Source organism: Pimephales promelas, chromosome 3 (assembly GCF_988280905.1).
Source record: "Pimephales promelas chromosome 3, fPimPro1.hap1.1, whole genome shotgun sequence".
NCBI lineage: Eukaryota > Metazoa > Chordata > Actinopteri > Cypriniformes > Leuciscidae > Pimephales > Pimephales promelas.
The window spans coordinates 29,376,054-29,403,114 of NC_142771.1; the positions used below are offsets into that span (position 1 = coordinate 29,376,054).

Sequence of the window (27,061 nt, forward strand, 5' to 3'; positions counted from 1 at the left end):
AGACGATGAGTCAGAGATTTGTTTGCATTCTAAATTACTTAAAACAAGAGTTCTGAGATTGCTCTCCTCACTGAGGCGAAAATTTGCTCCATGGTATCCAGACTGCCTAGCAGAGTGAATAAAATTAGGATGCGCAAAGGCGGTATGGGGAAACCCAGGCTAATTGTGTGCTCTATTTTCAAACGAAATACAACAAAAGCCACAGCAGAACTGTTGTGCATCTCCAAGCAACACACAGCAGTGTTTTGTTAGTAAATTAATCAGCGGCTTTGAACGAATCGGGAGAGTCAATGATTCAATGACCCATTCATAAATACAGCCACTCACTTCTTTGCTGAATGAATGAATGACTCACTCACTCAGACCGTGACTAACAGCCACTAACTGGTTGACATTTAAAAGAATCACTTTGTTTTTCCTCATCATATTTGATTTCTCTGTTGAACTTTGTCATTTAAAACATTATCTCAAAACATTATTTATGCCACTGTAATTGCATTCATGCCACCTCTGAGCAGCATTAATCTGTGTGAACACATCTATATGCAGCTTGCTGATGCCGATTTCATCTGATTGAAATTATGGATTTAGTTTAATTTATTGCTTTATTAATTATAGTAATAATTAAATTAATGGAATTTTAAGAATTTGACAATACATGAATAGGGTTAGAAAAAACTTTGCCTTTATTAAAGTTTTTTAAAGCAATTATTGCCCCTTCATGGAAAAGGTCTACAGCGGTCCAAGTGGAAGAGAGGTGGTTGTACCTCAAGTTGTACGCCAATCTAAAAAGTTTAGGAACGACTACTCTAGTACGACTGAAATTGTACCAGACTTTTATCAAGTGACTGGAGCTTGGCTTTGTTCAAAATGTATATGCATCATACAACAACTGGCCTCAGTGATGTTCACTAATATTTAATCCACGTTTGGGGTCAGAAAGATATATGTTTTGGAAAGAAGTAGTCATTACATGACTCTTACTGCTAACAAAGTATGTGTGAGTGAAACAAAAAGAAAAGGGAAAGGCTGTGTAATTGGCATGTGTTGTGGCTCACCATATGGTATGGTGGATGAGATTGGGTCAAAGGTGCAGGGATTGCTGCTGCTGACAGCCCACACCATGTATCCGCCATCACTATGGGAACTAACAAAGCTGTTCCCCGACCGTTCCCAGACCAAACTCTCCAGCTGCTGCAAGAGTGACAGTCCAACACAATACACAGTGTCAAAAAAGGACCAAAGATGTTGAAAGGAAGTCAAAAGGTTTGAGTTAAACCATCTGGACAACTTAAATTGCATCTTTAAATCATCCATGCTTGATGTTAAGCAGAGTTATGAGTCTCCGACAGATCTCTTGACCTGCTCCCTTTGAAAGTCAGGAGTGTAATTATTTGACATTTACAGACAAACTTAGAATTAAAATAGAAACATAGACATCAATGTTTAAAGTTTCAAGCTCATGACCGCAAAATTTGCTGAAAGCCATTTGAGAGACATCAAACAAACTTGCACACACACACCCACCTGCTTTCCCAGGAAAAGGTTGTCTACATGCCGGCTGTTGAGGTCCCAGAGTACAACCAGACCTCTGCTGTACCCAATGAGGATTTTATCAGAGTCTTTTGGATGTTCCTGCAAGGACTCCACCGGCCCCAATGATTTTCCACACTTGTACTCTTCTGGAACACTGAAGAGGGGAAAACGGAGTCGTGAATAAGATTACACGGCAAGATTTTATTCAGACTACATAGAAGATACAGAAAACCTAGGGATAAATGACAAAACCAAGAGCTATGCTGCACTAGAAAACATTTGGGAGATTTATTCTCTTTGTAGGGCCGCTCAACTGCACTTCTATTTGGTATAAAAACACAAATCTGAGTACACACTACTTAACTCCCCAAACACAGAGCGCTACTGAAGTACACATCAGAGGTTACAGAAAACCTTCACAGCAAAACTTCACTCAGCACTTTCAGTCTCAGCAGATTCAAATGCAGGCTTGTGTGGAAAAGCATTTCACATGGAAAAATGTGCAGGTCTCTGGGTTCAATGAGTGAAGAATAAACCAATCTGTGAGCTTTGAGAACAATGTATTGAACATTTGGTAACAATTACTCTTGATTCATGTTTGGAAAGAAAACGCAAAGTTCAAAAAACAACTCAAAAAATATCAGTGGTTCAAACACGAGAGTAACACGGCAGAAGTTGACACACCATTATCAGACGCTGACATGCTTAAATTCAGTTTGAAAGCCAGACAAATGATGACCAATCAAAAGCCACAGTTCAGGATTCCTCTGTGGCTGTGGCATGGATTCAAGAGCTGGAATGTGCATGGTACACCCACAGAGTCGGGATGAGATGTAGCCATTCCGAGAGGAAAAGTGGAAAGCGCATGGAAAAGAAGGACTGGAATAGTTGTTTGATAGCATGGCTTGGGATGAAAACAGTCACAAGAAACACAATTCACACAAACAACAAAGGCTTTTCCAAGAAAATTTAAGAAATAGAAAGCCAGATTTGCACTTCTTGAAAGTTATACCACAAAATTTGTATGGCAACGCTGAAATTACATTATTGCTCTGAGATATAGATTGTTAAACTGTCAAATTAAATGGGAGATCTTGCAATTTTATTTCATAATTGTATAAAAAAATTAAAATGTGTAGCACAAGTCTGTATGTTTCAAATAAAATCTAATAAGTTAAAGGATTAGTTCACTCTAAAATTAAAGTTCTTCCATTCAGTGACCCTCATGTCGTTCCAAACCTGTAAGACTTTCACTCACCTCCAAAACACAAATGAAGATATTTTAATGAAACCTGAGAGACTTCTGCCTTTTATGAATCGAGAATAAAATCCATTTAATTTAAGCTTGTATTCACATATAAACATTCATAACCTCACACATCAGTTGTGGTAAACTGAGACTCAAGCATGTTTGCCAATGAGGTTCATTCTCGTGTGTTATGCAAGTACGGTGCAGCCTCTGTTTATGTTCACTGATCAATATGTTTATGTGAATAAAAGCCTAAATTCAATCTGTTCATCATATAAATTTATCGTGTCTCTTCGGAAAAAATATAACTAAACCGCTCAATTCACATGAATAAGTTTTACAATCTCTTTATGAACTATGAAGCGTCAAAGTGGTAGTTGTGTAGTCGTCTATGGAGGGACAGAGGGATTTTTTTTTTTTTTTTTTGAAGATGAACAAAATTCTTCAGGGTTTGGAAAAACATGAGGGTGAGTAACAGAGGACAACTGTTTTTTTTTTTTTTTTTTTGAGTGAACTCAACATTTAACAAATGTTCCTATACATTTTGACCAATAAATCAGATTTTTTTGAAATGATCTTTCCATAATATCCCCAATTATTCATGATATTCATGAATTAAATAAGTATTCTGAAGACATTAAACTCATTAACTCAAATACATGTCAGTCTAGGTGTCCCACATGCCTTAAAGAAAAACAAATCACCACAAACCACAATGTTTTCTTCTAAGATGCAGAGTATACTCTGGCATTCTGAATCCTGCTGATTCTCAAAGATGAGTGTGCAAAGCTCATATCCTCCATTTTAAATGCCTCCTTGAATAGGGCCCAAGATATTTGGCACTTGGTACAAAAGCATTTTGTTCAGTAGTTTCCTGGCTGACACATACTTATTAACTCTGCACAATTTGGAGTAATGGGCATCCTATCTGAGCCACTGGTAATGAGCAGTTCAAGGTCTCTCAGAGGCAGATGAGGTCCACATTTAGCCACCCAGGCTATATCTGCAACAGGGCACACTGGAAAAGCTGTAATTTATCTCAGAGTTAAACAACGTCTTTAAAGAGTAAGATGAATAGCTAGTGTGATTTCCTGCCTTGTAACAGTCACAATTACAGCAATTAGGAAAAATGGGTTTCTTCTTAAAGATTGATGTATTAAATATTTATAAATATGCTTACAATGACAACTGAATAGCAGAGGAATAAATACTGTATCTCATCAGATTGCAGAGATCAACTCCAAACTCCTAACAGAGGCCATGTGAAGTCAGTGCCTTGGCAGTGGGAAAGCTCAAGCTGCATAACCTACTGACAGAGAAACAGACAGCCACAGCTGGGAGCGTAAAGGGCCAAACAGCCTTGGGTGAATCAGGAAGTTTGAGCTGTTCCCTGTTCAAAGTGTGTTTGAGAAGTGCGACAAAGGCAGATTGGATAAGGGCTAAAGGGGAGGGGAGGAAAATAAACAAAACGTCTTGCTGCTGCTTCATTAACCCATGGGGTGAGAGTTCCCCAAATGCTTATTTTATGAGGTAATCGTGTAGAATCTTTCTGCTCTACCATATTTATTAGAGTCCAGTGTGGATATGAAGAGTTCAGATGCAAAAGCCTCTAAATGCCATTTAAAATTTTCTTCTAAAATGACCATTTTTATCAAGCTTGCATATTTAAGTTCAGTAATTTCACTTAAATGACAATTAATAGGTAATCTTCATTGCCATTTAAGTGAAATTACTGAACTTAAATATACAAGCTTGATAAAAATGATCATTTTAGAAGAAAATTTCAAATGGCACTTAGAGGCTTTTGCATCTGAACTCTTCATATCCTGATTCACAGGAAAAAAAAACCTTGTCCCTTGAGAGACATTCAGAAAATATTTTTGAGAGTGGTTGTAGAGAGGGTTAGGTTAATACTTTAGCAAGGACACAAAATTGATCAAAAGTGAAATTTATAATGTTATGAACGATTTCTATTTCAAATAAATGCCGTTCTTTTGAACTTTCTACCCAAAGTATCATTAAGAAAATGCATTACAGTTTCAACAAAAATGTAAAGTACCCATATTATGCTATTTTAAAGGTTCTTTATTTTGTTTTGGAGGTCTCCTCCAATAGGTTTAAATGCATCCAAGGTCAAAAACGCATCATTTTCTCATAATATACATTGCACATTTCTCAAAAAGTTTAAGAACGGTTCGTTCGAAGATTCAGTCTCCCTAAAGCCCGACTTTCCAAGAGTCCACTCTGCTCTGATTGGTCAGATGGCCAAGTCTGTTGTGATTGGTCTAACACTTAAAGCACTTGTCAGAATATCTCCATTAGACTTTTAATGACTAGTGCTTTATTTTTAAAGTTTGTGGGCAAGCATCGTGAAAAAAAATCCTTATTTTGGGGATGGATTCCAGGAAATCTTCCTTATTTTCAATGTTCACTGTTGACAGCTATGCTCCGGAGGCTTCCTCAGCACATGTATACACAGTGATGAAAATAGTAACAATGGTGTCAGTTTTTTCACATCAATTGCAGCGAGAGTCCTCATACTTTGGAAGTTTATTCAAAGTGGAGTTGCAGCACAAAAGCGATAACATTTGGGTGACCTGATAATGTGACATGGTCAATTTGGATACTGGAAGTGCAGCTCTCACCTCTGCATGACCTCGTCCTGGAACAGCGACTTGTTCAGCAACGTGAGGGTGGGCAGTTCCAGAAAGTGTACCCCACCACCTTCAGTGCCCAGAGCAAGAAGATCACAGCCCAGCTTCAACAGCATGACGGTCACACGTGTCGCACTACAGAGGAGAACCGTCATCATTTGGAGAAGATTGGACAAATTTGGGGAGTTTAAAAAAAAAGGAAAGTAAATGAAAAGAAAAGAACAAAACCTTACCTGGTACTCTCAATGCCTGGCCTGCCAGGTAGATTGAAGCTGTGAACCTCTATCAAATGTGAGCGGTTTTCTCTCTGAACAATCTCCCATAGGTGAATGGTGTTATCATCCAAAAGAGAAAGTAACCTTCCCTAGAGAGAGAAAGAGAATGAGAGAGTGAGAGGCTTATTGACTGTTAAAAAAATTAAAAATAAAAATATTTTCAATAAAACACACCCCAGGTCCAAGCTATGTGAACATGTGCACCTTATGAGTATTGAGTACAGGTTTAAAACATGATCTTACCTGTCCATAGAGGAAGTGTATCTGAGTGACAGCAGCAGTGTCTTTATGAAGTCCAGTCATCTCCACCCCAGGAGCGCCATATCTTAATGCCCAGTCAAGGATTATTTTACAGTGGTGCATTCCAGGATTCACATCTGTTTTGCGAACAGATTACCTCAAGGGAAAACGTTTCAGTCTAGACAATTTTTCTTCAATTTATCAAGTATCTATTCATGCTTTCTTTAAACAACGCACAAACTTAAACATGCATTAAAGGGTTAGTTCACCCAAAAATGAAAATTCTGTCAGTATTTACTCACCCTCATGTTGTTCCAACCCTCTATGTGTTTATTTGTTCTGCTGAACACAAAGGAAGATATTTGGAAGAGTGTTTTAATCAAACAGATCTCATTCCCCATTGACTACAGTAGGAAAAAAATACATACTATGGTAGTCAATGGGGAATGAGATCTGTTTGATTAAAACACTCTTCCAAATATCTTCCTTTGTGTTCAGCAAAACAAATAAACACATAGAGGTTTGGAACAACATGAGGGTGAGTAAATACTGACAGAATTTTCAATTTTGGGTGAACTTAACCTTTAAGAGATTTCTGAGAAACACTGTTGATATCTGAAATCAACCCAAACAAACACACTCCGCCCTTCCTTTCTTCACCCCCAAAATGCACAAACACACAATGCAAGAGTGGATGTCTCTTTCTCATAGCTGAACGGAGGAAAATAATGCTTGAAAAAACGCAGATGAAGTACAAACGACAAGGTAAAAAAAATAAATACAAAAATGAACTGTACACAACAGCAAGAGTTTGTTGTTAGTCGCCAACAGCAAAGCAGCTCCAGACAAACAATGACATTCAAAACCGTCCTTACATACAAGCCTTACATAGAAAGCATATCTTGGCTCTGTGAAACATAGGGAAACCAATGATCTAGAACAGAAACAACGCAACCTCTGCGTCAGTTTTCAAGCCTTCTCACTCTCTTCTTACTGGTCCTCAAAGCTCTTGTCTGATCAGAACCTCTTTTGTAATGTCTCTCAGCCATCTCTCAACAGTCTTTCTTCAAATCTCACTCTTGCTTACGGTCTCTCCTCACCCATAATGAGTGGAAACACCCCTAGTGCCGATTAGCTAGAAGTGCTTTGTGGTGCTCGGCCTGATACACTTTCAACAACGTTTCTCAGAAATGACTATCTGCACCTTTAAGAGTTGATAAATGCTTGTTATTCATGGTGTACAAAAAATGCATGTGTGCTCCATGAAGTATTTGAAACGAAATGGCGACAGAGACGTTAACCACTTAATTTCTCTTATGAAAGGTTTTTCATAAAATGGTAATGCCTGTGCTCCAATGAATCACTTTCAATCTTGTTTTTTTTTTTTCAAAGGGAAATCAAGCCAAAGCTGTGGTGAATGTAGTTAAAATGTAATGTCAAGAAGCAACACTGTAAAGACTCATTCCCTCAAACTCTTCCCTCGATTCTCTGAGGGAAGTAATTGCAGACATATAACACTCATTAAACAGTCCACTGAGATAAACACTAAGAAATGAGCTAAACTAAATAGCTGATTGGCCCACACTCAATCTGATCCTGAATGTCTCCAGAATCAAGAGAAAACAACTCTTTTTCAGTCGGCAAAGGTGATTGTGCTTTTCTTCAATAGACTGTAGCTCAAATGCTTTCGGGATGGCTATTGTGGTGTGCTTTTCATTAAACTACACAGCCTTCCACTCTCATAACAAAAGAGTGGATATCTAGGTCAAATCTGATCCACGTAAAAAAAAAAAAAAAAAAAAGATCCAAACTCTGCAGGAAGGAGGAGACATCCTTAGAAAAACTCAAATTCAGCAAGCCTTGTGAGAGAGAGGAGCTCTTTAAACGTAAAATCTTGACTTTAAACAGGGAACGAATGTGTTTGGAAAGGTGCATTATTGAAGCATTATGTATACTATGCAAAGAAAGCATTTTTGGGGGGGCAAAATGTGCAGTATATAACCCAAAAAAACACTGCGTCAAATACCCTATCCCACAATGCAATGCCCTAAACATGACCATCCATTTCCAGCTTGACGAAGCTGAAAGAGTTTACAAAGTGCAATTATTTGACCAAAAAGCCAAAAGAGATTGAAATTGTTGAAATTAAATGTGAAAAAAAGTATCTTTTTTCTGCACAGCATGCAGTTTGTATATCTTATACTATTATGATTATAATATAAACACTTCTTTCACAAGAGAAGAAAAGTAAAACATTAACAAGTTCGAATTTAATGTGTAAAGAGACCTGGATTCGGACCTCAACTAAACAATTTTTCTTATATTTCTCACTTATAATCAATATCTTTATAAAATTGTTGTTTTATTTATTTTTTAATAATAAATCAATATTTTAAATAATGCTTTCATTTTCATTAAATGGACAAAAAGTCATTGTTGCTTTTTATTCACTTTCAATGGTTTGGAATGGACATGATGATTCTGAACACAGTCCATTTCTCTCAGCAAACTTGCTTGCGAGGCAGGGTATAGGTACATCTGATTCAGAGTAATGAGAAGAGATGCACTGATGGAGCGAAGGGAGCACAGGACACACCGTCAGCTCGACTGAGCCCAGAACAAAAGCTCAGGCTGTGTGGCACTGCCGCACGTCACCCTGCCACCTCACACACACAGCTCTCTGAGAGCCACTTCAGCTGCTGCCTAATCAAGCCCATAATGTCTTACACAACCAGGCTCTTGAAACGGCACCCCAGACGAACTGCTCCATTCTGAAGTCCCCGTGGTTGCCATGGCAGCATCTCGATTATGTCACACGGGAACAGGCATCCTGTTATTTGCAGAAGAGGCTCATATGCCCCAAAAATGATACACAATGAAAAGGTTCAGAAGTTGAAAACATGACACAGAGCGTAACATCCACAATATTACACCAATTACGCTTAACCAGATGAAAGGTCAAATGTTGAGGTTTTGGTGTTGTTTATCAGATAATGGTCATAAATGGTTTACGCAAAATACACATGTAGATTTTTGTCTGCATAAAACTCCTAGAATTTGAATCCAAATGTGCTTTTGAGTTGTTTTTTTATACAATATAGATATATTTTAAGCTGATTATGATTCTTATTTATGGATAAATAAATACAAGAAAAATATACATGACAGTTAGTGCTGTAAAATCGCATCTAAAAAAAAGTTTGTGAATATACAATAAATACACCTTACACACACACCAAACTTTTATGTCAGCTGCAGTTAATTGCGATCAATCGAATTTCTTTACGAATATATAAAATACTTTATTATTATTAGTAGTACATGTAAGCACACTCATTGAGTAAAGCTTGCTTTCCTGTAGGACTGCATTAGGCATATACATTTCATAAGTTCTTGTATTCCCACATCATGCAGAGCCACTTGAGCTACCGGAAAACTAAAAAAATAAAAGTAAAAAAAAAAAAAATACATATTAATACTAATGACAAGGGATACAAAGAAAACAACCTCTAAGGAAGAAGAAATGTATACCAAAACAATAATTTATTGGACCACATTAGAGAAAGTCCTGCTCAGGTGGCCAATTAATAAAGCAAAAGTAAATAAAGGCGTCTTTGAAGAGAAATTTGAAGGGGAGAAAATGATTTTCAATAATTTTGGTAAAATAATACAGAACCAAAGGTGAGTAAAGCATGCCTGTAGTGCAGGAATTAAACAGAGGGGAACAGTTACATCTGTAAAATTCTCTCACACTCAGCCCTGATGACTCAACAGGCCATTAACAAGAACAGAGAGGCCCGGTCATTTTTTCCCCACAAAAACTCCCCCCACAGTCCATATACACTCCATCCACCTCAGTGCATTGCTAATGGTGCAGAGAGATTACAAACCATGAGATGGCTGCACTCCGAACAGGGCACAACATGATTTTGGTTTGTTGACATGGAGAAAGATATGGATTTCCCTTTTTTGGTGAAATTTTTGGAGTCACCATTTGACATCCTTGACACTGGAATTTTTGTCCCATGTTCTCAGGCAATTAGGAGTTAAACCATTTCTTTCCTTATTTTTTTTTAAGAGAACTTCACATGTTGTTCAGTCATAACATCTTTCAGAAACACTCTGAATTCAGAAATTCATTTTAGCTACATGTCTCATAAATACTGTAGTTTCTATTGAAGTAACAAGCAGACACTCAAAACAGAACCTGATATTCCCAAGACACAAAGAACATGAACTTTAAACAACTGAAGGCATCCAAATCAGCTGAAAAACACTTAAAAAAATTACATTTTTACCCTCAAAAAATCCATGAAAGTTTTGCCATTACTTAGATGGAAATTATTTTGACCAAGATAATCAATAATAAAGCCAAAGACGACAGATTCAAACCTGAAAATTGTACTTTAAATTGCTAATCTGGATATCCAATATGCCTTAGTTGTTTAGTTGAGAGACATGAGAGATACTTTCATTGCATGGAAAAAGAGAAGTATAAACATTTTTCAAAGCATCTCCTTTAGTGGCTTACAAAATAAAGTCATGGGGTTTAGAAAATCCAATTGAGAGTAAATGATTAATTTTATTTTGGGTAACACTTGTGGAAAAAAAAAAGTTAACTAATTATCCAAATATGTCATTTCTATTGATGCTTGTATGCCACATATTTTAATATATTTGTAATTAAACCTGTAATGAAGTTGCAATTTAGTAATCTTAAAACAATGCAATATTGAACACACACTACAGTTAAAAATTATAATAAAAGTTAATTACATTTATTTTATGTTAATTAACATCAAAATAAGTGTCCAGCATGATAAATGCTTACAACAATTCCTTATATTAAAAGTTTCACTTTTTCAAAGCATAAGAAACGAGTTAAGAGTTAAGAATCAAAAGTGTACCCAAGTTAAGCCGTTTTTTTTTTATATAAATATTATATTATCTTCAAATACAGTTCTTTTTAAATATATACTTGTATTCACACAGACACATACACATAGCTATAGAGAAGATTTGAAGTATGTGCACATTTAATACAATGCTTTTTCACAAGGGAATCTACAGCCTTAAATTCACCTAGGCCTAAATAGTATAAATATTTACCACACTATAGATGTTCTCTCCACCCTCTCCATTACCACAAAAAGAGTTTTAACATGTCAAAGTCATGTAACAATCAAAACTCCCTTCCTGGGCCCCAGACTGCTCTCACAACATAAGCCAAACACACTCTCCGAGAGCCCACGCTGGCCATCTCCTCTCCACATACTCCCAACAATGCTCGACAATTACTCACTCAAGCGCTAACAACAAGTTAGCAAAGGATAATGCAATTTCACGGTCTGAATAGTGACAAACAGCAGACATTGTGTCCGAAGTCTAATGTAGTAAACATACGTTGTCCTATATTGAAAAGACAAAACCCAAGTAATTATGGGGGTTTTCTCTTTTAAAAAAAAATGCAAGCAAGTCCTGTTGAATGAGTCATTGAATGATGGATTAAACCCAGTCTTTTTAGTATCCACCATTTTTGAGATAGAAATTAGAAAACTTGAAATGTTTCAAAGACACATGGTATCCTCAATGAGGATTCCTCATAAGTTAATTACTAACAAATATCATCGAATTCGAGATACATATGCAATTTGAGATTACTTCCCGCAAACCATCTACAAAAAGAAAAAATGCAAGTGACGAAACTTGACATACAACAGCTCCGACTGAACTTTGGCTTTGTAAGCATTTCTAGAAACTGCGGTTTCAGTAACAAAGAACTAGCCGTGAACTTTGTTTTACCCGATAGTGCATGGCCATTTTCAGTTCATGTCACCACTGATTAGACAAACTGGAAGGAGATTCCTGCATCTGTCCAAACCAGACTAGGGTCATTATAAAGAAGCCACAGGCAAACCCTTTCCCGTCCAGTAACTTGCCACAATTCGTAATTAAACTGTGGCCCTTTAAGTGGAGAGTTTGGCAGCAATGAACATAAAACAGATTTCAATGAGTCTTCTTCACTATTAGAGTTCCCAGAAGGTCTATAGATTGCTTACCGGCCACAGAAGTGCACTACAGGGGGGAAGGGGACTGATTCTGAGCTCCCTGTGTGTGACCATGAGGCTCACAACAGAATACTAATGGCTTTAGGCTGAGAAACATGAGAGAAAAGATATGCAAAGAGAGACATTTAAATTTCCTTCAGAAGCACCATCGAAAACCATCCGGAAGAAACAGCTCCAGCAAAACGGGAAAGTTATGAATGAACCAATGAAGAGGGGTTCGAGTGTTTCCTCAGCTGTGTTCAATAAGAAGAAAGGACATCCCTACGTGGGAATGTGAAATGTGAGAGTATCAGTCTTTCATGAGGCAATCTGCCAAACTAAAAGTTGTGATAAGCCTATGCCTCCAGACCAGACAAATGTTTGAGTGTTTGCAGTGGCGTAGATGCAAGCTTCCTGGTTCAGATCAGAGAGCTGCAGCAATGCCGCTGGGAGAAGATACAGATAGCTAGCACACTAAGACTATGCATACAGATCCATTCACACAGAGCTACAGCGCCTGATTGAGAAGGCAAACAACGATAAGAAAGATGACTGACAATTTCAAGATCTAGAAAAAAATATATCATGAAAGTGTTGCATGTGTGATTGGTGATACTCTAATTCTTTTAAGGCGCCACTGCGAGGCAGATCTGGCCGCGCTCACGCTGTTTCTATCATCTCACTCATGATCTGTGCCTTGCCATCGCGAGTGAGCTTTTGAACTAAACAGGTTTTGTCTACTTGTGTTTGTATGACATATGAATAATATATACTGTATGTGCCCCATTGAGTGCTTACTGTATGTAGAAAATGGAAAATCTCTACAGCAAAAGGCCAAGCACTACATGCTTTCAGTTTGGTTCTACCATTTATTAGTAATAATTTACACAGTTTATTTACTACTTATTATATACCTGAGATTCAGTATTCTGCAATAAAGCATCATTTAAACATGTGACTTTTCATGAAAATTATACAATGCATGATTGCCCCCACCATATAACGTAATAATATGCAAATTAGATGTTAAAACGTAATCAATACATAAACTTTGGGTCTTCGTTAATATTTCCCTAATTTACAGAAAGTCGCTATCTTTTATCACTTTTAAGAAGTAGCCTTTTGAAATTAAGATGTCAAAACCGAATGTTTTAGGAAAAAACCTCTGGCGCCTAAAGGGTTAACCCCCTTGATAATGATAACGGAGAATAAGTGCACTTTAAAGTTATAGGTTGTAGTCTTATCGATCCTTGGTGTACGCCATATTGATATGACTCACTATGCAAGCCTTAAAGGAGTAATTCACTTTTAAAAAAACTTTTGCTGATAATTTACTCACCCCCATGTCATCCAAGATGTCCATGTCTTTCTTTAGTCGAAAAGAAATTCCAGGATTTTTCTCCATATAATGGACTTCAATGGGAACCAAACGGTTCAAGGTCCAAAAGACAGTTTCAGCACAAACTGTTCAAAAGGCTTTAAATGATTCAAGACGATGAATAAGGGTCTTACCAAGCGAAGCGATCACTCATTTAAAAAAAAAAACCAAAGTTTAAGTTTTATATAAGCTTAAATGGTCGCCTTGCTCTGTTCTGTGACGCACGTTTTTGAATCTCCTGTTCGAACTCGTTTATCAAAATGAACGAATCTTTTGAGTCATTTAATTCATTCAACGAACGAATTGATTTGGAAAAAGATTTGTTCATTTTGATGAACGAGTTCGAACAGGAGAGTCACGAACGTGCGTCACAGAACAGAGCAAGGCGAGAATTTGAGCTTATAAAACTTAAACTTTGTTTTTTTTTTCTAAATGGCCAATCGTTTCGCTTGATAAGACCCATATTCATCGCCTTGAATCGTTTAAAGCCCTTTGAACAGTTTGCACTGAATCTGTCTTTTGGATCTTGAACCGTTTGTTTCCCATTGAAGTCCATTATACGGAGAAAAATGCTGTAATGTTTCATCAAAAACCTTCATTTCTTTTCGACTGAAGAAAGAAAGACATGGACATCTTGGATGACACAGGGTGAGGCAATTATCAGCAAAAATGAGAACTACTCCTTTAAGCTTGACCTCTTTTGTTGCAGCAGTGTGATCATTCATAATGATTGTGATAGAGTACAAATGGCGCCTGTTAGATTAGGTTAATGAGCTCTAATGTGTGCCAAGTAATCAAGGGGATGCCATGGCAATGACGAAATTCATTTTGGGGACAGCACCTCATTTGAGCACAGTCATAATCAACAACAGAAGCAGCATTTCTGACAGTCACATAGCTCAGCCTGCCAGAGACGGTCAATCATGGAAGCTTTCGCTCCTCAAATCTGAAGCACATCCTGATTACCAGCCTGTTCCAGCGGTGGCCTGGGAAACCATTTCAAAAGATGTCTTTGAGACAACAATAGTGCAGAGGAATGTCCTCTTATAGCAGAGGGTGTCTAAGGGCACAGCCACATGCATTCTTTAGGAGTGAATCCGGCTCTTCCAACAGCTCCTCTGTCCCAGCGGTCTCATTGCTTTCCGATCTTACCCCTCGTCTGTCCTCCCCTTTAGCTTTAAAATATAGTTCCAACCCCTGCGCCTCAATTTGTGGTTGCAGCGGAGACACGTTTATGACCAGACAAGCTCAAATTACATTTAAAGCTTACTAAACTGAGGCCAAGAAACAAAAGGCAACTGTAAATATCTAATTCAAACGTAAGACTTCAGAGGATCAAAAATATTGGCTGATTAAAAAAAACTGGCTGAATTTTAAAGGTTCGACACTAGAACCGCCAGGGGTCATTGTATAGGCCTACCTAAAGCCGCCAGTGGGTAAAATTGACCTTTTGATACATCTAAAAAACGTATTATGTCACTGTATTATGCCACTGTCTTCACAGAGCAAAGTCTACTCTAGAGTCATGAAATGATTATTTTTAGTCATCAACTGTTTTTGTCCTGTTGTTTTATGTTCTAGGCTATTTTAAGCAGGCTACAATAATCACTTTTCTTAATGGTAAATTGAATGTAGGCTAAACCAGCCTGCAATGACAATGAGAATTAGAAGAAAATAAATACATATTTGGTTGGTGTAATATTATCCATTGTGAAAAACTCTCTCATTGGGGTGAAAGGGACTGCCTAATAACATAGAAAGTTAAACATAAGCGGCACGAAAAAATGGGTAAGGTAAATTTGACTTGCTGGCACAAAATTTGGTGAAATAAATGGCCTGTTTTTAATCTGGTTTTATCTAAACAATTTAACAACAGCTGATTGAACATAACATAAATTTAGACAAATAAACTCAATGACTGGGAGACTTAATTGAAAATCTGTTATGAACATTTGAAGAACAGCTATGGGTAAATTTTACCCCATGGCGGTTCTAGTGTTAAATAATAAACCATTCGTAGATTTTGGGGCAGGACACCCAGTGCCTTTCTCCCACTGAGATAGCAGTAAACAGTGTTGCATCAATGAAATATTTTGTAGGTCAACCCAAAGTTAGCGTCACACTCGTTCCCTCGACAAAAACCTAAGGCAAAAACCTAGGGTTTTTTCATTGGCTTTTGGAATACTGCACAAAATAAGCTCTGTGACAAACAAAGGTCTGATTCTTACAGCTTTTGTTCATAATAATCTTCATGAATTAACAACTTTCATACATTTTGAAGCCTAAATTCAATCGGCAAAATTAAAAACATGGGCTCTAAAGCACAATTGCATGACTTCATCGTCATTGTGGCAAGGATGACGATGCCGAGTGTCATGAGAACCAGGTGAGGGCGGTGGCATGATTGATAATGATGCCCTGCGCTCATGCTATTTTGCACCTGGAAGCATAAAAGGAGGAGCGAGGACAGTGAAGGACGAGAGACGACTAGGCCTGGACTATTTCACCTTATGTTTTGTTTGTGTGAGCGGAAGTCTTCCATGAGGGGCGGCCAGTTTTACTTTTACTTATCTATAGCTTGTTTTCACGTGATGTCACGCCACTGCGTTGCCATGGCGTGAAACGCAGATGGAGGGCAGGAAGTGATTTCTATATTTAGGAAGCACTATAACACACTCAAAATGCGTATGTTTTGCATCGTTTATGGTTGCTCAAATCGATCAAATCACAAGGAGTTTTTATCGTGTGACAAAATTTGTTGTTAAGGGGGGAAAATACAAGAAATTGACAGAAAAACACTGGGAAAAATGCCTTGCAAACCTACGTCTGCAGTTGAAAATCGGTCCTCATCATAACGTAAGGATCACGTCCAACATATGTTTAAATTTTCTGTTTATATACGTCTCTTGTAATAGCGTCTAAAGTAGTAAAGTACGGATTTTCCTCCATCTCGTCCATTGCGCTCTTCACTCCTTGCCCTCCATCTGCATTCCGCGCGTCAACACAATCACGTGACTGCAAACCACCCAGATAGCAAACTGACATTGAATCAACGTGGAAATATGACATCGAAACAACGTTGATCTGACATTGTTTTGCTCATCGAATTAACGTTGAACCAACGTCAGACGCGTCATTCTTTCAAAACTAACGGAAAATCAACTTGAAATCAACGCGTTGTTTCAACGTTATGAAAGCAAACCAATTTTCGATTTTCATTTAGCTTTGAAGAATGCCGCGTCTGACGTTGGTTCAACGTTAATTCGATGAGCAAAATCAACGTTGTTTCAATGTCATGAGAGACGTTGTTTCCATGTTGATTCAATGTCAGTTTGCTATCTGGGCACCTATTAACTGTTACAGTAATCACTAAGATGACAACTCTTCAGTCTATTTTTCCATAAAGTTTGAGTTAGAATAGTGCAATTATAAACAGCGAGGCTGCGAAAACAGTAGTGAGTAGGTGAAATTAAAGTCTGTGACAACATCTGTCCTGTTTAGCAAATGCCTTATTTAAAGTCAAGTAAAAAGCTTAATAAAATCACAAGTGGGGTATTACTTATGTCATAGAATTAAAAGTGAAAACATCTCGAGCTTGTGTTAACCAAAGAGCATTTAACCATATAACCACCCGTTAAAAAAAAAAAAAATAATAAATAAATATCGACTTAAGGTGGTTGATGGAACAAGAAGTGCTAGAAAAAAAAGCTAACAAATTTTCGGGTTTTGGCCAACAAATAAATACATCAACTCTGCAGCACTCTATTAAACTACAATACGAGAAAGAATTGTATCAACAGAAACAAAAACACACTTCAGCTTTAAGAACTATTAAAAAAGGAGGTTTTTTCCACTGGAGTGGTTAATGGCTTAGTCACATAATAAATGAATTTATCAGAGCTTCTGTTAACAGCTTTGCACAGGATGAACTGGACAAAATCTGAAGACAGCACCCTAGATCAGATGCGCTTCAGACTGGGTCGTTCTGGCGTCTGACATCAGGATGACCGGGGCTGTAGAGTTATGCACATCACAGCAATCTAGCCTTTGATGTGCAAAACCACACATCTGGAGCTGGAAACAATCCAGATAAAATGGAGCTTATCAAACCACAGCAGAGTTCCAGTTTTTTCCTAACTAATGAAGAAAGCACTGACAGCTTAATCAAATAACTCAGATAAAAACTCTGATAAAGTAACTGACAAATAACTCTGATAAACTTCTGGTGTGTGGACTCTGTATTCTGTTTTTACTAAAAAAATAGGTTGTTCAAAAAGATTTTGCTAGTTTTTTCATCCAACCAATTATGGCTACGGATTCAACCCATGTTTATGCCATGACCGTCCTATAGGAAAAGATCTTGGAGTCACTGGGTCTCCACCGTGCATAAAGCTGCAATCCGCATTTTTTCCTCTGTCGCCATCTCTGTTTGAAATCTGCAATTGCAGTCATTCGCGGAAATATAAACTTTACGTGAGTTGTAGTTCGACATCACACGTCGCGGATGAAGACAATGTTTGAGGAGAGTGTGAGGCTGTCAGTCACCGCGCCGGTGTCGATACGGACATTCAAAATCACAGATGATTCTTTTTGGAAGTACGACCAACATAATTTTCACTGGAAAATGTCATCTGAACAAGTAACATCCACTTTTGTTCTAGTTCTGACATTGCAGTAAATCGAGCTGATTAAATCTAAAAATCGCTTATAAGTTATCATATCACGCAAAACTGTGCAAATTATACTTTGTTCACAACTTGTTAATGTTAACAACGTCAGTATTCTGTGACTACGCGTAATGTCCTTCTGATATGTATCGTTGTTTTCGCATGGGTCCGGTTGCAATCTCTTTTTTCTGTAGCCACTCCAAAGCATTTTACAATGGGTGATTCTCCAGTTGTCACTGGTGATTGTCATTTGAACCTTTCTGGATCCGCCATCAAATTGATAAGTTTAATTATATTATATATAGGTGCGGTAAGAAAAAGTTATAAATCTCCACCTCCAACATCCTCACTCACAATATAGCCTATTAGCCTACCTAGGCTCCTTTATGTGTACAGATGTGACGTAATGACTGAAAGACTGAAATACTCGAATCTCCCTCGGAAATCCACCAGTTCCACTGGAATTAAAAACATTATTACAAGGTCACTGCTTTGAATTGAGAGTTTTGAACACTGGCTGGTTATGTATTCTCTCAAATATGTATTTTGGACAATTTTTAACACCCAAAAAAGCTACGGACTGCAGCTTTAATGAATCGGCTGATACAGAATCTAAATGCGTATATTTCCACAGTAGATTTTCCTTAATTTCACAATGTTGTAAACACAATGCTCCTCCCTGGTTAGTGACATCATGAACCCTAAAATGTACATAGACCCCGAGAACACGTAAGCAGTGTTGAGAAGAGGAAGAGGAGTTGCAGTAAAGCACATTTGGGAGTCTGCTTAAACTGTCACATCCATCTTTTAACAATTATTGCAATACACAAACACAAATGCAATAGCACGTCACTGTGTTTAGACATCTTACAAACGTTCTAACACTAGCAAATTATAGATTCTCATTAAAGAATATGCTGCTAACCAATGACTTGAAGATAGTTAACTCTACATCAGCTGCATAAATTCATCAACTAACCATTCAGAAACGTCCTGTTGCATTCTACATGTTGTCACTTTTTCATTCTACATGTTGTCACCATCATTGTCCGACTTCAGTTTGAACATAAAAAGCAGAACAGTTTCTGACATTTTAGTGCGTGTTTGCATGAGTTAAGTGGAGCTGCTAACACGCAAGATCTTGAAGCTCCGCCCACTGTGGCGGGAGCCAAATGTGCTCATTTGCATTTAAAGGGACACAAACAAAACTACACATTTTTCTCACACTCCAAAAGAGACGATTTTAACATGCTATAAAACTTGATCTGTGGGATATTTTAAGCTAAACCTTCACATAGACAATCTGGGGACATCAGAGACTTATTTTATATCTTGTAAAGGGGCATTATACCACCCCTTTAACAGGTTTGTTAGTTTGCATTACTTTTCTATTTACTAGTAGCCGAGTATTAAATCGGCAAGACCGATCTGCATTGGCCTGTTTCGGTTTGGCCGATGCGTCACAATTGGGACTTTTATTTTGACAGCATTGAGACTGCCAGTGCCTGAGCACACAATATAATCATATCTTATTTACATAGAACTACTAAACAAAGCAAGTAAACAATATACAAAACATTAGCTTTTTTATTATTACTAATAGAACGGCAAACACTGCAATACCACAGTCCCTCTCTCATCTACCGTTAGCATTCAGCATATACTCATTTATACAATTAACAATTTAAACAAGTCTTTGAATGTCTGTCTTTGAATTTTTTTTTTACCTTGCAGACAGTCGAATTCAGCAGTGAGATATTCTGAAGTGTGCATATATATATATATATATATATATATATATATATATATATATATATATATATATATATATATGAAGAGTTCAGATGCAAAAGCCTCTAAATGCCATTTGAAATTTTCTTCTTTAATGATGATTTTTATCAAACTTGTATATTTAAGTTCAGTAATATCACTTAAATAACAATTAATAGGTAATTATCATTGCCATTTAAGTGAAATTACTGAACTTAAATATACAAGTTTGATAAAAATCATCATTAAAGAAGAAAATTTCAAATGGCATTTAGAGGCTTTTGCATCTGAACTCTTCATATATACACACTTCCCAGTGCACACAAACTTACTAGACTGTCCGGGTTTTTTTTTTATTGTTATTTTTAACCATTTCTTTATTTGTGAAAGAATATTATAGGATTGCAGAATCAATAAGTTGATTTTCTGTTTATTTAACAGATTTTTACCAAGTTCAAATTAATAAAAAAAAAACCCACCAAATATTATATGACAAGGGAAAAAACACCTAGTTTATCACATATTAGGGCTAATTTGATTAGGCCTATATAAATCCATTCCGCAGAATTCAGCACAAAACAAAATAGTGTGACGCCAACTCATTTAGTTTTCCTTGTAAAATAAAATTATGAGGAAACGTCTGAACAGAACTTAAGTCTCTAAAAGAACTTGATGACAGAAAAAAGCAACAAAACAGAGATAGAGAGACAGACCAACACTAAGCTAACACTATATTCACAGCAATTATTCAAAGACATCCAGTTTTAATAAGGGTGGAGTCAGACTCAGAATGGGTAAACTAAACTTGGATCGCACATCACACAGCCTTCAACACTCAAACAAATGCCGTCAAAGCCAAATCTGTCATTACTCAACCCTTTATTTACAGCCAGTCTCTGTCTTCCCTGTATCCTGAGTCTTCTCGTCTGACGGACGAGGCATTAGCTTCTAAGTGCTGACATTCACTCAGATCTGGTGAGTGGCAGGCTGTCAGATCAGGCTGTCCTCAGCTCCCACCCTCCCCACCGAGTGAGTTAGGGCTGCAGGCTGAGCGTCTCTCAGCTGGGCTGTGCCAGACACCACCAGCCTCCTAAAGCTCAAAGACCTGCACTGTACCATCACAATCATCATAATATTACTGATCCTGCTCCTATCTCAGCTTCCATCTCCAGAAGAAAAAGCAAGCATTACTGTGAAAGAATGTTGGATGTATTCCATCCATGATGTTTTGGCTGTTTGACTCGTCCAGTCCAAGAGGACTAGATAATGATAGCTTCTCCAACACTTTATTCTGATAATACCCTCCTAAACATTCCTTAAACCCACTGGACTTACAGATTAAGCCCTGGACAGCCTCAACTATAATTATGACAATTTAGAAAAGTTTGTTTGTAAAGTACCAAGTTTGATAGGTCAAAACAATAAGTAGTGAGTCACACTGTGTACAAAGGCATGACTCAGGTCTTCAACACAACAGAGCCATACATCCAGAGTAATTCATCACAATCAGTGAACCATAAACTAGGACGTTCCCTCACTGCATTGTATGATCGATCCAGATAGATTTGGTCATGTTTTTCTTAACCTTTTATAAAAATTAGAGTTTGGAGAACTATCACCAAGGATGCAAAGAGTTTCATATTTTAACATTGAAGAAGTCAGTGTTTAATAACTCATGCCAGTGGATCTCGCCAAAGTTTGGACACCATTATATAGACAAATACAAATAACTCCATTGTTTTTTAAATAAAATTAAAAAAAATATTTTTTGTCTACATGGAAAAAGTTGTGCTGCCTACTGTATTTTTGTGGCAACATACATTGGTTTTCAGGATACTGTATAGAATTTAAGTAAATGTGAAAGTATTTACTGTCCACTTTTGTTCTATGTAATGCATTCTTGTTGAATAAAGTACAAACATTTTTATAAATCTCAAGTGTTCGTCAGTGTACAACATAAAGAGAACTTTTATCATTAATTCCATTTTAGTAAAGCGCTCACAAAAGGATACAATTTGATGGCCCCTGATTTAGTTCCAATGGCCATAAGCTGCAGTGTGGGATCATAGGCCAAAGCGCTTGGCTGGTTTGGGAATCCATGTTCAACTGTCTGAGTAAAAAACAAAGAAAAGAAAGAGGAAATCTCACATCCAGGACTTAAACTCACATGTAAATGCACCCAAGATAAAAATTTGTAAGAATTTCTCTTTTTCTACTAAAAAAGAAACCAATTCATACTTCATTGACCTCTAATGAGCCCTGATGCTACAATTAGCAATGTAGTCGTGTGATCCTGACAGGAAGAGGATTTCCTTGTTTTTACAACAAAAATACAGAACCAGGAATAGTTAGGGAGGAAACCTAGTAGATTTGACAGACAATGTTAAATTCATCTTCACACAAGTCATCAAAAATGATTTGCAGAAACATGTTTTGGGGCACCTTTAAAAATGTCATCTTAAATCAACACACAGAGGGCACGAATTTAAGCAAAACAAGGCTTGAAGTTGGCCAAAGGATGCTGATCTCTTTCCACAGGTTGACAAAGTGCAAATAACAGAAGCTTCTTGTAACATTATACACAGTGTCATGACACTTCATCAGTATGACACACAAACGCTTTCCTTCAAATCCACAAAAACCATCTGTGGATAAATGTAATTAGCAGCATTAGAGAAATGAACACAAACTGAGGGCTATAACCCAAGATGTTTGAAAATGTTATCTCTCATAATGCTTTACAATGAGGAGGAGGGCTAGAAATGTTGCCAGAGTTTGGTCATCAGTAAAGAACCAACAATCAAACCCTTTCTGTGTTTCTGGCAGGGGAGCAGTAACATGTTCATTATGATTTAAGAGCAGCCTCATTATGAAGAGCTCTACAAATCTTAACAATCACCCTGCTCCTGCCAGCAGCACCACTGCAGCAGGACACATTCAAGGCTCAGAAACCAATATCAATAAACAAACACGATTTGTTTCATTAATGAAATTTTCATTGAACTACATTAATATATTTAGCTCTTATATAATCTCAAATAATTATGATATGCAAATGAATAAATAAAAAAAGTTGTCAAACATAACAAAATTAAGTAAAATAAACTGCATCTGTAATTGAAATTCGTTGAAGAAAAATGTAAAAACTAACCGCTGAAGATGGATACAAATACGAGTAAACTTTGAGGTCACTCACAATAGACAACGCGCCCTGATCTCATCTGATTTAATGAGCTCCACTGATTAAGATGAATATCAAACACAGCACATTTTTTTCATTCTCGCAAAGCTATAAAAGTCCAACTGTCCACTAATAAGAAGAAAAGCTTGCTATACATAAAGTACTCATAGTTGCAAACAACTTTCATGCGTGTATAATATTGTTGATACTTAGCCTATAATATATATAGCCCTGATAGTTGGAAACATTGCCGTTAATAGTTGCGTGTAATTAAAAACAACATTTAAACAATCCATGCAATTATTTATATATTTTCTAGAATTAAATGTTCTTTCAGTCGATTTCAGTGCAACCCGAAACGCATGCATCCTCGAGACACAGGAGACCCAACGCTATGTATCCCACATACCTTATTGAATGCAAATAGATCCTGCTTGATTTTCTCACGATGAGGGTCATTTCCCTGCCGTCTGAACCTAAACTTCATCATCCTGAAGCCGAATCAGAGATATATCACAGCCCGCACCGTCTCAGATTGATAGAAATTCCGTTAGGCGTGAATCGGTGCAGAGAAACAATGTGATCCTTCATGCAAGCTCCAGTTTCTTTTGTATCCACTCCTCAAGCCGTGCAAGTTTTCAGCTGTGTGTTTATGCAGTTTAACCACAGGGCAAGTTCGCAGGAACCACGTCTCAGGAGAGCCAATCAGAGCGAAGAATCTGTAACCAATTCACCAAGCCACGCCCACTGCCAGCGAGCGCGTGGAAAACACGGATCAGGATTCGGCTAGCGTAACTATTCAGTCACACGTTTGAACTGCCAAGCATACATTTTTTTTACAAACATTTAACAGCATAATATTAATATTATTCATTGTGCATTCAGTGTTATTAAATTAAATTGTGAGAAACAGTACAGCTGTGATTTATTTTATTAAAAGTCTTCATTTTATACCAACTACATTCATTGTGCATACTACATAGTGCATTTTTCGTCCACATAGAGAATTAAACATAATAAAAACATTGCATAAATATTTAAATCATAACAGTCTCAAGTAGCCTAGTGCAACTTCAAAAACAGTGGCTACATTGTTTTATTACTCTTTCTCTCTCATAAAAAATATAAACTCTTGCTGATCATGTGTTCGGAGCTAGAGGTAGAATAGAAATATAGTGTTTTAAACTATGGGACCATATGTTCAACCTCATAGACGTTGGAACAGGGGGGGCGGGAGGGGCGGCCGCCCCCCCTCCTACGGGCGCCCCCCTCCCCCGGCCGCCCCCTAAATTCACCTAAGCACGGGCGTCAGTTTGAAATTTGCTGGGCACAGAGACACATTCGGAAGTGCTGGGTACAAACTTGTCAAACTGTGCAGCCTTTCTATTCAACCCATAAATAAATACGTCGATCCGCCAAATTTTATTTGACCGTTTGAATGGTCTAGTGGTAGCTCTTTTGCCCAGAGTGCCAGAGGTTACGGGTTCTAATCCGCCCTAGGTACAGTTTTTTTTCTCTCTCATCAAAACAGAATATGTCCATCTGTGGTTACAGTCAATATCAAGCATAGGACACATTTATTTTGTGATTTTACCGGAATGAATAGAGTCTCCGACGTAAAGGCGATTAAAGTGCGCGTCCGAGTGAAGACTGCGCGCCACAGAGAACAGCCTACAACTGACAGCAGCGGCAACAAGCGTTCCTCTTGATTTCAAAAACAAAACATTTTAGCGCTAGATCTCTTATTTAAACGAACTAAATTAATGCTCTGCTTAACAGGATATGTTTTATTCATGTTTAAAACGTTTTATTTTCCGATATATGGTGACTCAAGCACTGATGGATCAAGGAGCGGTCCATCAGTAGAGTCACCATATCGGAAAACATTTGGAATGGGTCAGACATAGCCCACAGTAAATCTGTCTTATTATGTTTTTTAAAAGAATTTCGTTTTTATAAATTGTATTTCATTTTAATCAATCGTTTTAATCAACAAGTTGACTGATAAATTCTCAGAAAATGGATTTAATACCAATATTTTGAAACGGTGCGTAATTCCGACAGAATTCCCCACCCCCCCCCCCCCCCCGGGGATTCCCCCGGGAATCCTGCCCCCCCTCTCACAAAATAGTTCCAACGTCCCTGTTCAACCTAATGGAAAGCATGCAAATTGTTGCGAATAACAAGCTAATCCTAAAACTTGGTTAAATTGCAAACAGACATATTGCACTATCAATGATGACAGCTGGCTTTGGACGTGTGTTTAATAGTGTCTGATTGCAATTATTGCCATAAAAGTACTAATAAAAAACAGTGAGAAGGCGTGCTAGAGCAGTGTGATTTCACTGGGCGGCAGAGTAAGTCTCTTTTCTCGTACGGACAGCAGGTTCTCCACATGCATGGCGATGACACGGCACAGCTCAAGGCTCTGTAAAGTAAAACGCACAGGAATAAGCTCAGCCCACAGTGGCTCCGTGAAAATGAAAACTCATTATATATGACTTAGATTTATATTGTGTGATGATTTGGAATCCTACACTCCCTCTTTTAGTTGAAAGTCCATACCTGGTCCAGCTGTAACTGTGTAATGCGTTGAGACATTAGGTCACCCAGCATTATCTCCACGTACGGGTAACTGGAGCCAGCTGTGGGCCTCTGTGTCCGGGTGGACTGGACCTCCTTCAACGGGAACTTCACCATCGGCTCCTGAGGAACATTGAAAACAGCTGTGAAGTCTATATGTGACCATGTTAGATAATATCTAGGCAGGAAATGCAACAATATTTGCAAATATAGGGTATAATGGATAGCAGTGCCAAAGCAGATTACATATTCTAATCCAAGAATAATGCATACTTTTACATAAATTGGTGCAAAATTCAATCAAATCTTTATCTAGGACGTGCATCATATTTACTAAAATACAGAAACAAGTGCTGATGATTTAAATAGGAGCCTTAAAGAGATATAATACCATTCAAAAGTTTGGGGTCAGTAAGACCTTTGAAAAAAATAATACTTAAAATTAAATTGATCAACAGGGACAGTACAGACATGTGTACTTGTTACAAAATATTTCAATTTCAAATAAATGAGCCCTGAAAAAAAGTATCACGACAAAAATAATAAGCAGCACGACTGTTTTCAACATCAATAATAATAATAATAATAATGTTTCTTTAAATCAGCGTATTAGAATGATTTTTGAAGGATCATGTGACACTGAAGACTGGAGTAATGATGCTGAAAATCCTGCTTTGACATCACAGGAATGACATTTTAAGGTATATTAAAATAGAAAATTGTTATTCTAAGCTTTAAAAAAATTTTTAAACAATATTACTGTTTTTTGCTGTATTTTTGAAAAAAATAAATAAATAAATGTAGCTTTGGTGAACATAAGAGATTTATTTCAAAAACAATAATAAATCTCACCAACCTCAAAGTTTTGTACTAATTCTGTCATTATTTACTCACTCTCAATTTATTTTAAACATATATTACATGTCTTAATTATGACAGAATTAAAAAAAAGTTACGCTATTAAATTAATAAATAATGCAGTCTTAGAAATACAGCTTTAAAAGCTTATCTTCACACAGGCTTTTAGTAAAGATTGGGAAACAAGGGGTTAAACTTACATGAGTCTCTTTGCTTAGAAAGTTCAGACCATTTTGATTGACAGCCAGTACACACGGGGTGTTGATAGCAGCATTGCTGCTGCTCTGTATGTAGAAGAATGATGAGCCGAACATGGGAAAAGCACTCACAAGCCCTGAAACAGAAACAAGTACAACAATCAGCCTTTTGAATAAATGGCTGCGCCCCTCCACATTGGCTGTTCTCCTAAGTCAACACCTCACCCAAAAATTGTGCTTTGGCCTGATGGGGACTGAGGGCCTGCACCTGCTGCATATGCTGGTTTACCATGTTTAACCACTGCTGGGGCCGCTGGAGACCAAAGAGTTGGGTGGGAATACACTCCTGAACCTCAAGGCTGATGGCAGAGAACAAGAGAAAGTTAGTCTATAAATGAAGTGTCAAACTTAAATGACCTCAGGGAC

The 27,061-nt window shown here is 37.4% G+C and overlaps 2 protein-coding genes across 4 annotated transcripts in view; both read right to left on the reverse strand.

The window, feature by feature from the left end:
* llgl1 (LLGL scribble cell polarity complex component 1) overlaps positions 1–23,648 on the reverse strand; it is a 41,114-nt gene extending 17,466 nt beyond the window's left edge. For 2 of the 3 annotated variants that reach the window (XM_039686559.2, XM_039686558.2), the window contains exons 1-7: positions 23,407–23,648; positions 21,829–21,926; positions 5,958–6,039; positions 5,673–5,803; positions 5,431–5,574; positions 1,528–1,690; positions 1,059–1,194 (exon numbers count right to left, since the gene is read on the reverse strand). In XM_039686559.2, the coding sequence (XP_039542493.2) occupies positions 1,059–1,194; positions 1,528–1,690; positions 5,431–5,574; positions 5,673–5,803; positions 5,958–6,039; positions 21,829–21,926; positions 23,407–23,487 (835 nt within the window). In that variant the 5' untranslated portion in view covers positions 23,488–23,648. The remainder of the gene's footprint in view (positions 1–1,058; positions 1,195–1,527; positions 1,691–5,430; positions 5,575–5,672; positions 5,804–5,957; positions 6,040–21,828; positions 21,927–23,406) is intronic. The other variant, XM_039686560.2, reaches the window with a different exon arrangement.
* A 257-nt stretch (positions 23,649–23,905) lies between these two features.
* myo15aa (myosin XVAa) overlaps positions 23,906–27,061 on the reverse strand; it is a 43,151-nt gene continuing 39,995 nt past the window's right edge. The window contains exons 63-67 of the mRNA XM_089128725.1: positions 26,861–26,994; positions 26,639–26,772; positions 25,563–25,703; positions 25,149–25,425; positions 23,906–24,203 (exon numbers count right to left, since the gene is read on the reverse strand). Of these exons, the coding sequence (XP_088984851.1) occupies positions 25,324–25,425; positions 25,563–25,703; positions 26,639–26,772; positions 26,861–26,994 (511 nt within the window). The 3' untranslated portion in view covers positions 23,906–24,203; positions 25,149–25,323. The remainder of the gene's footprint in view (positions 24,204–25,148; positions 25,426–25,562; positions 25,704–26,638; positions 26,773–26,860; positions 26,995–27,061) is intronic.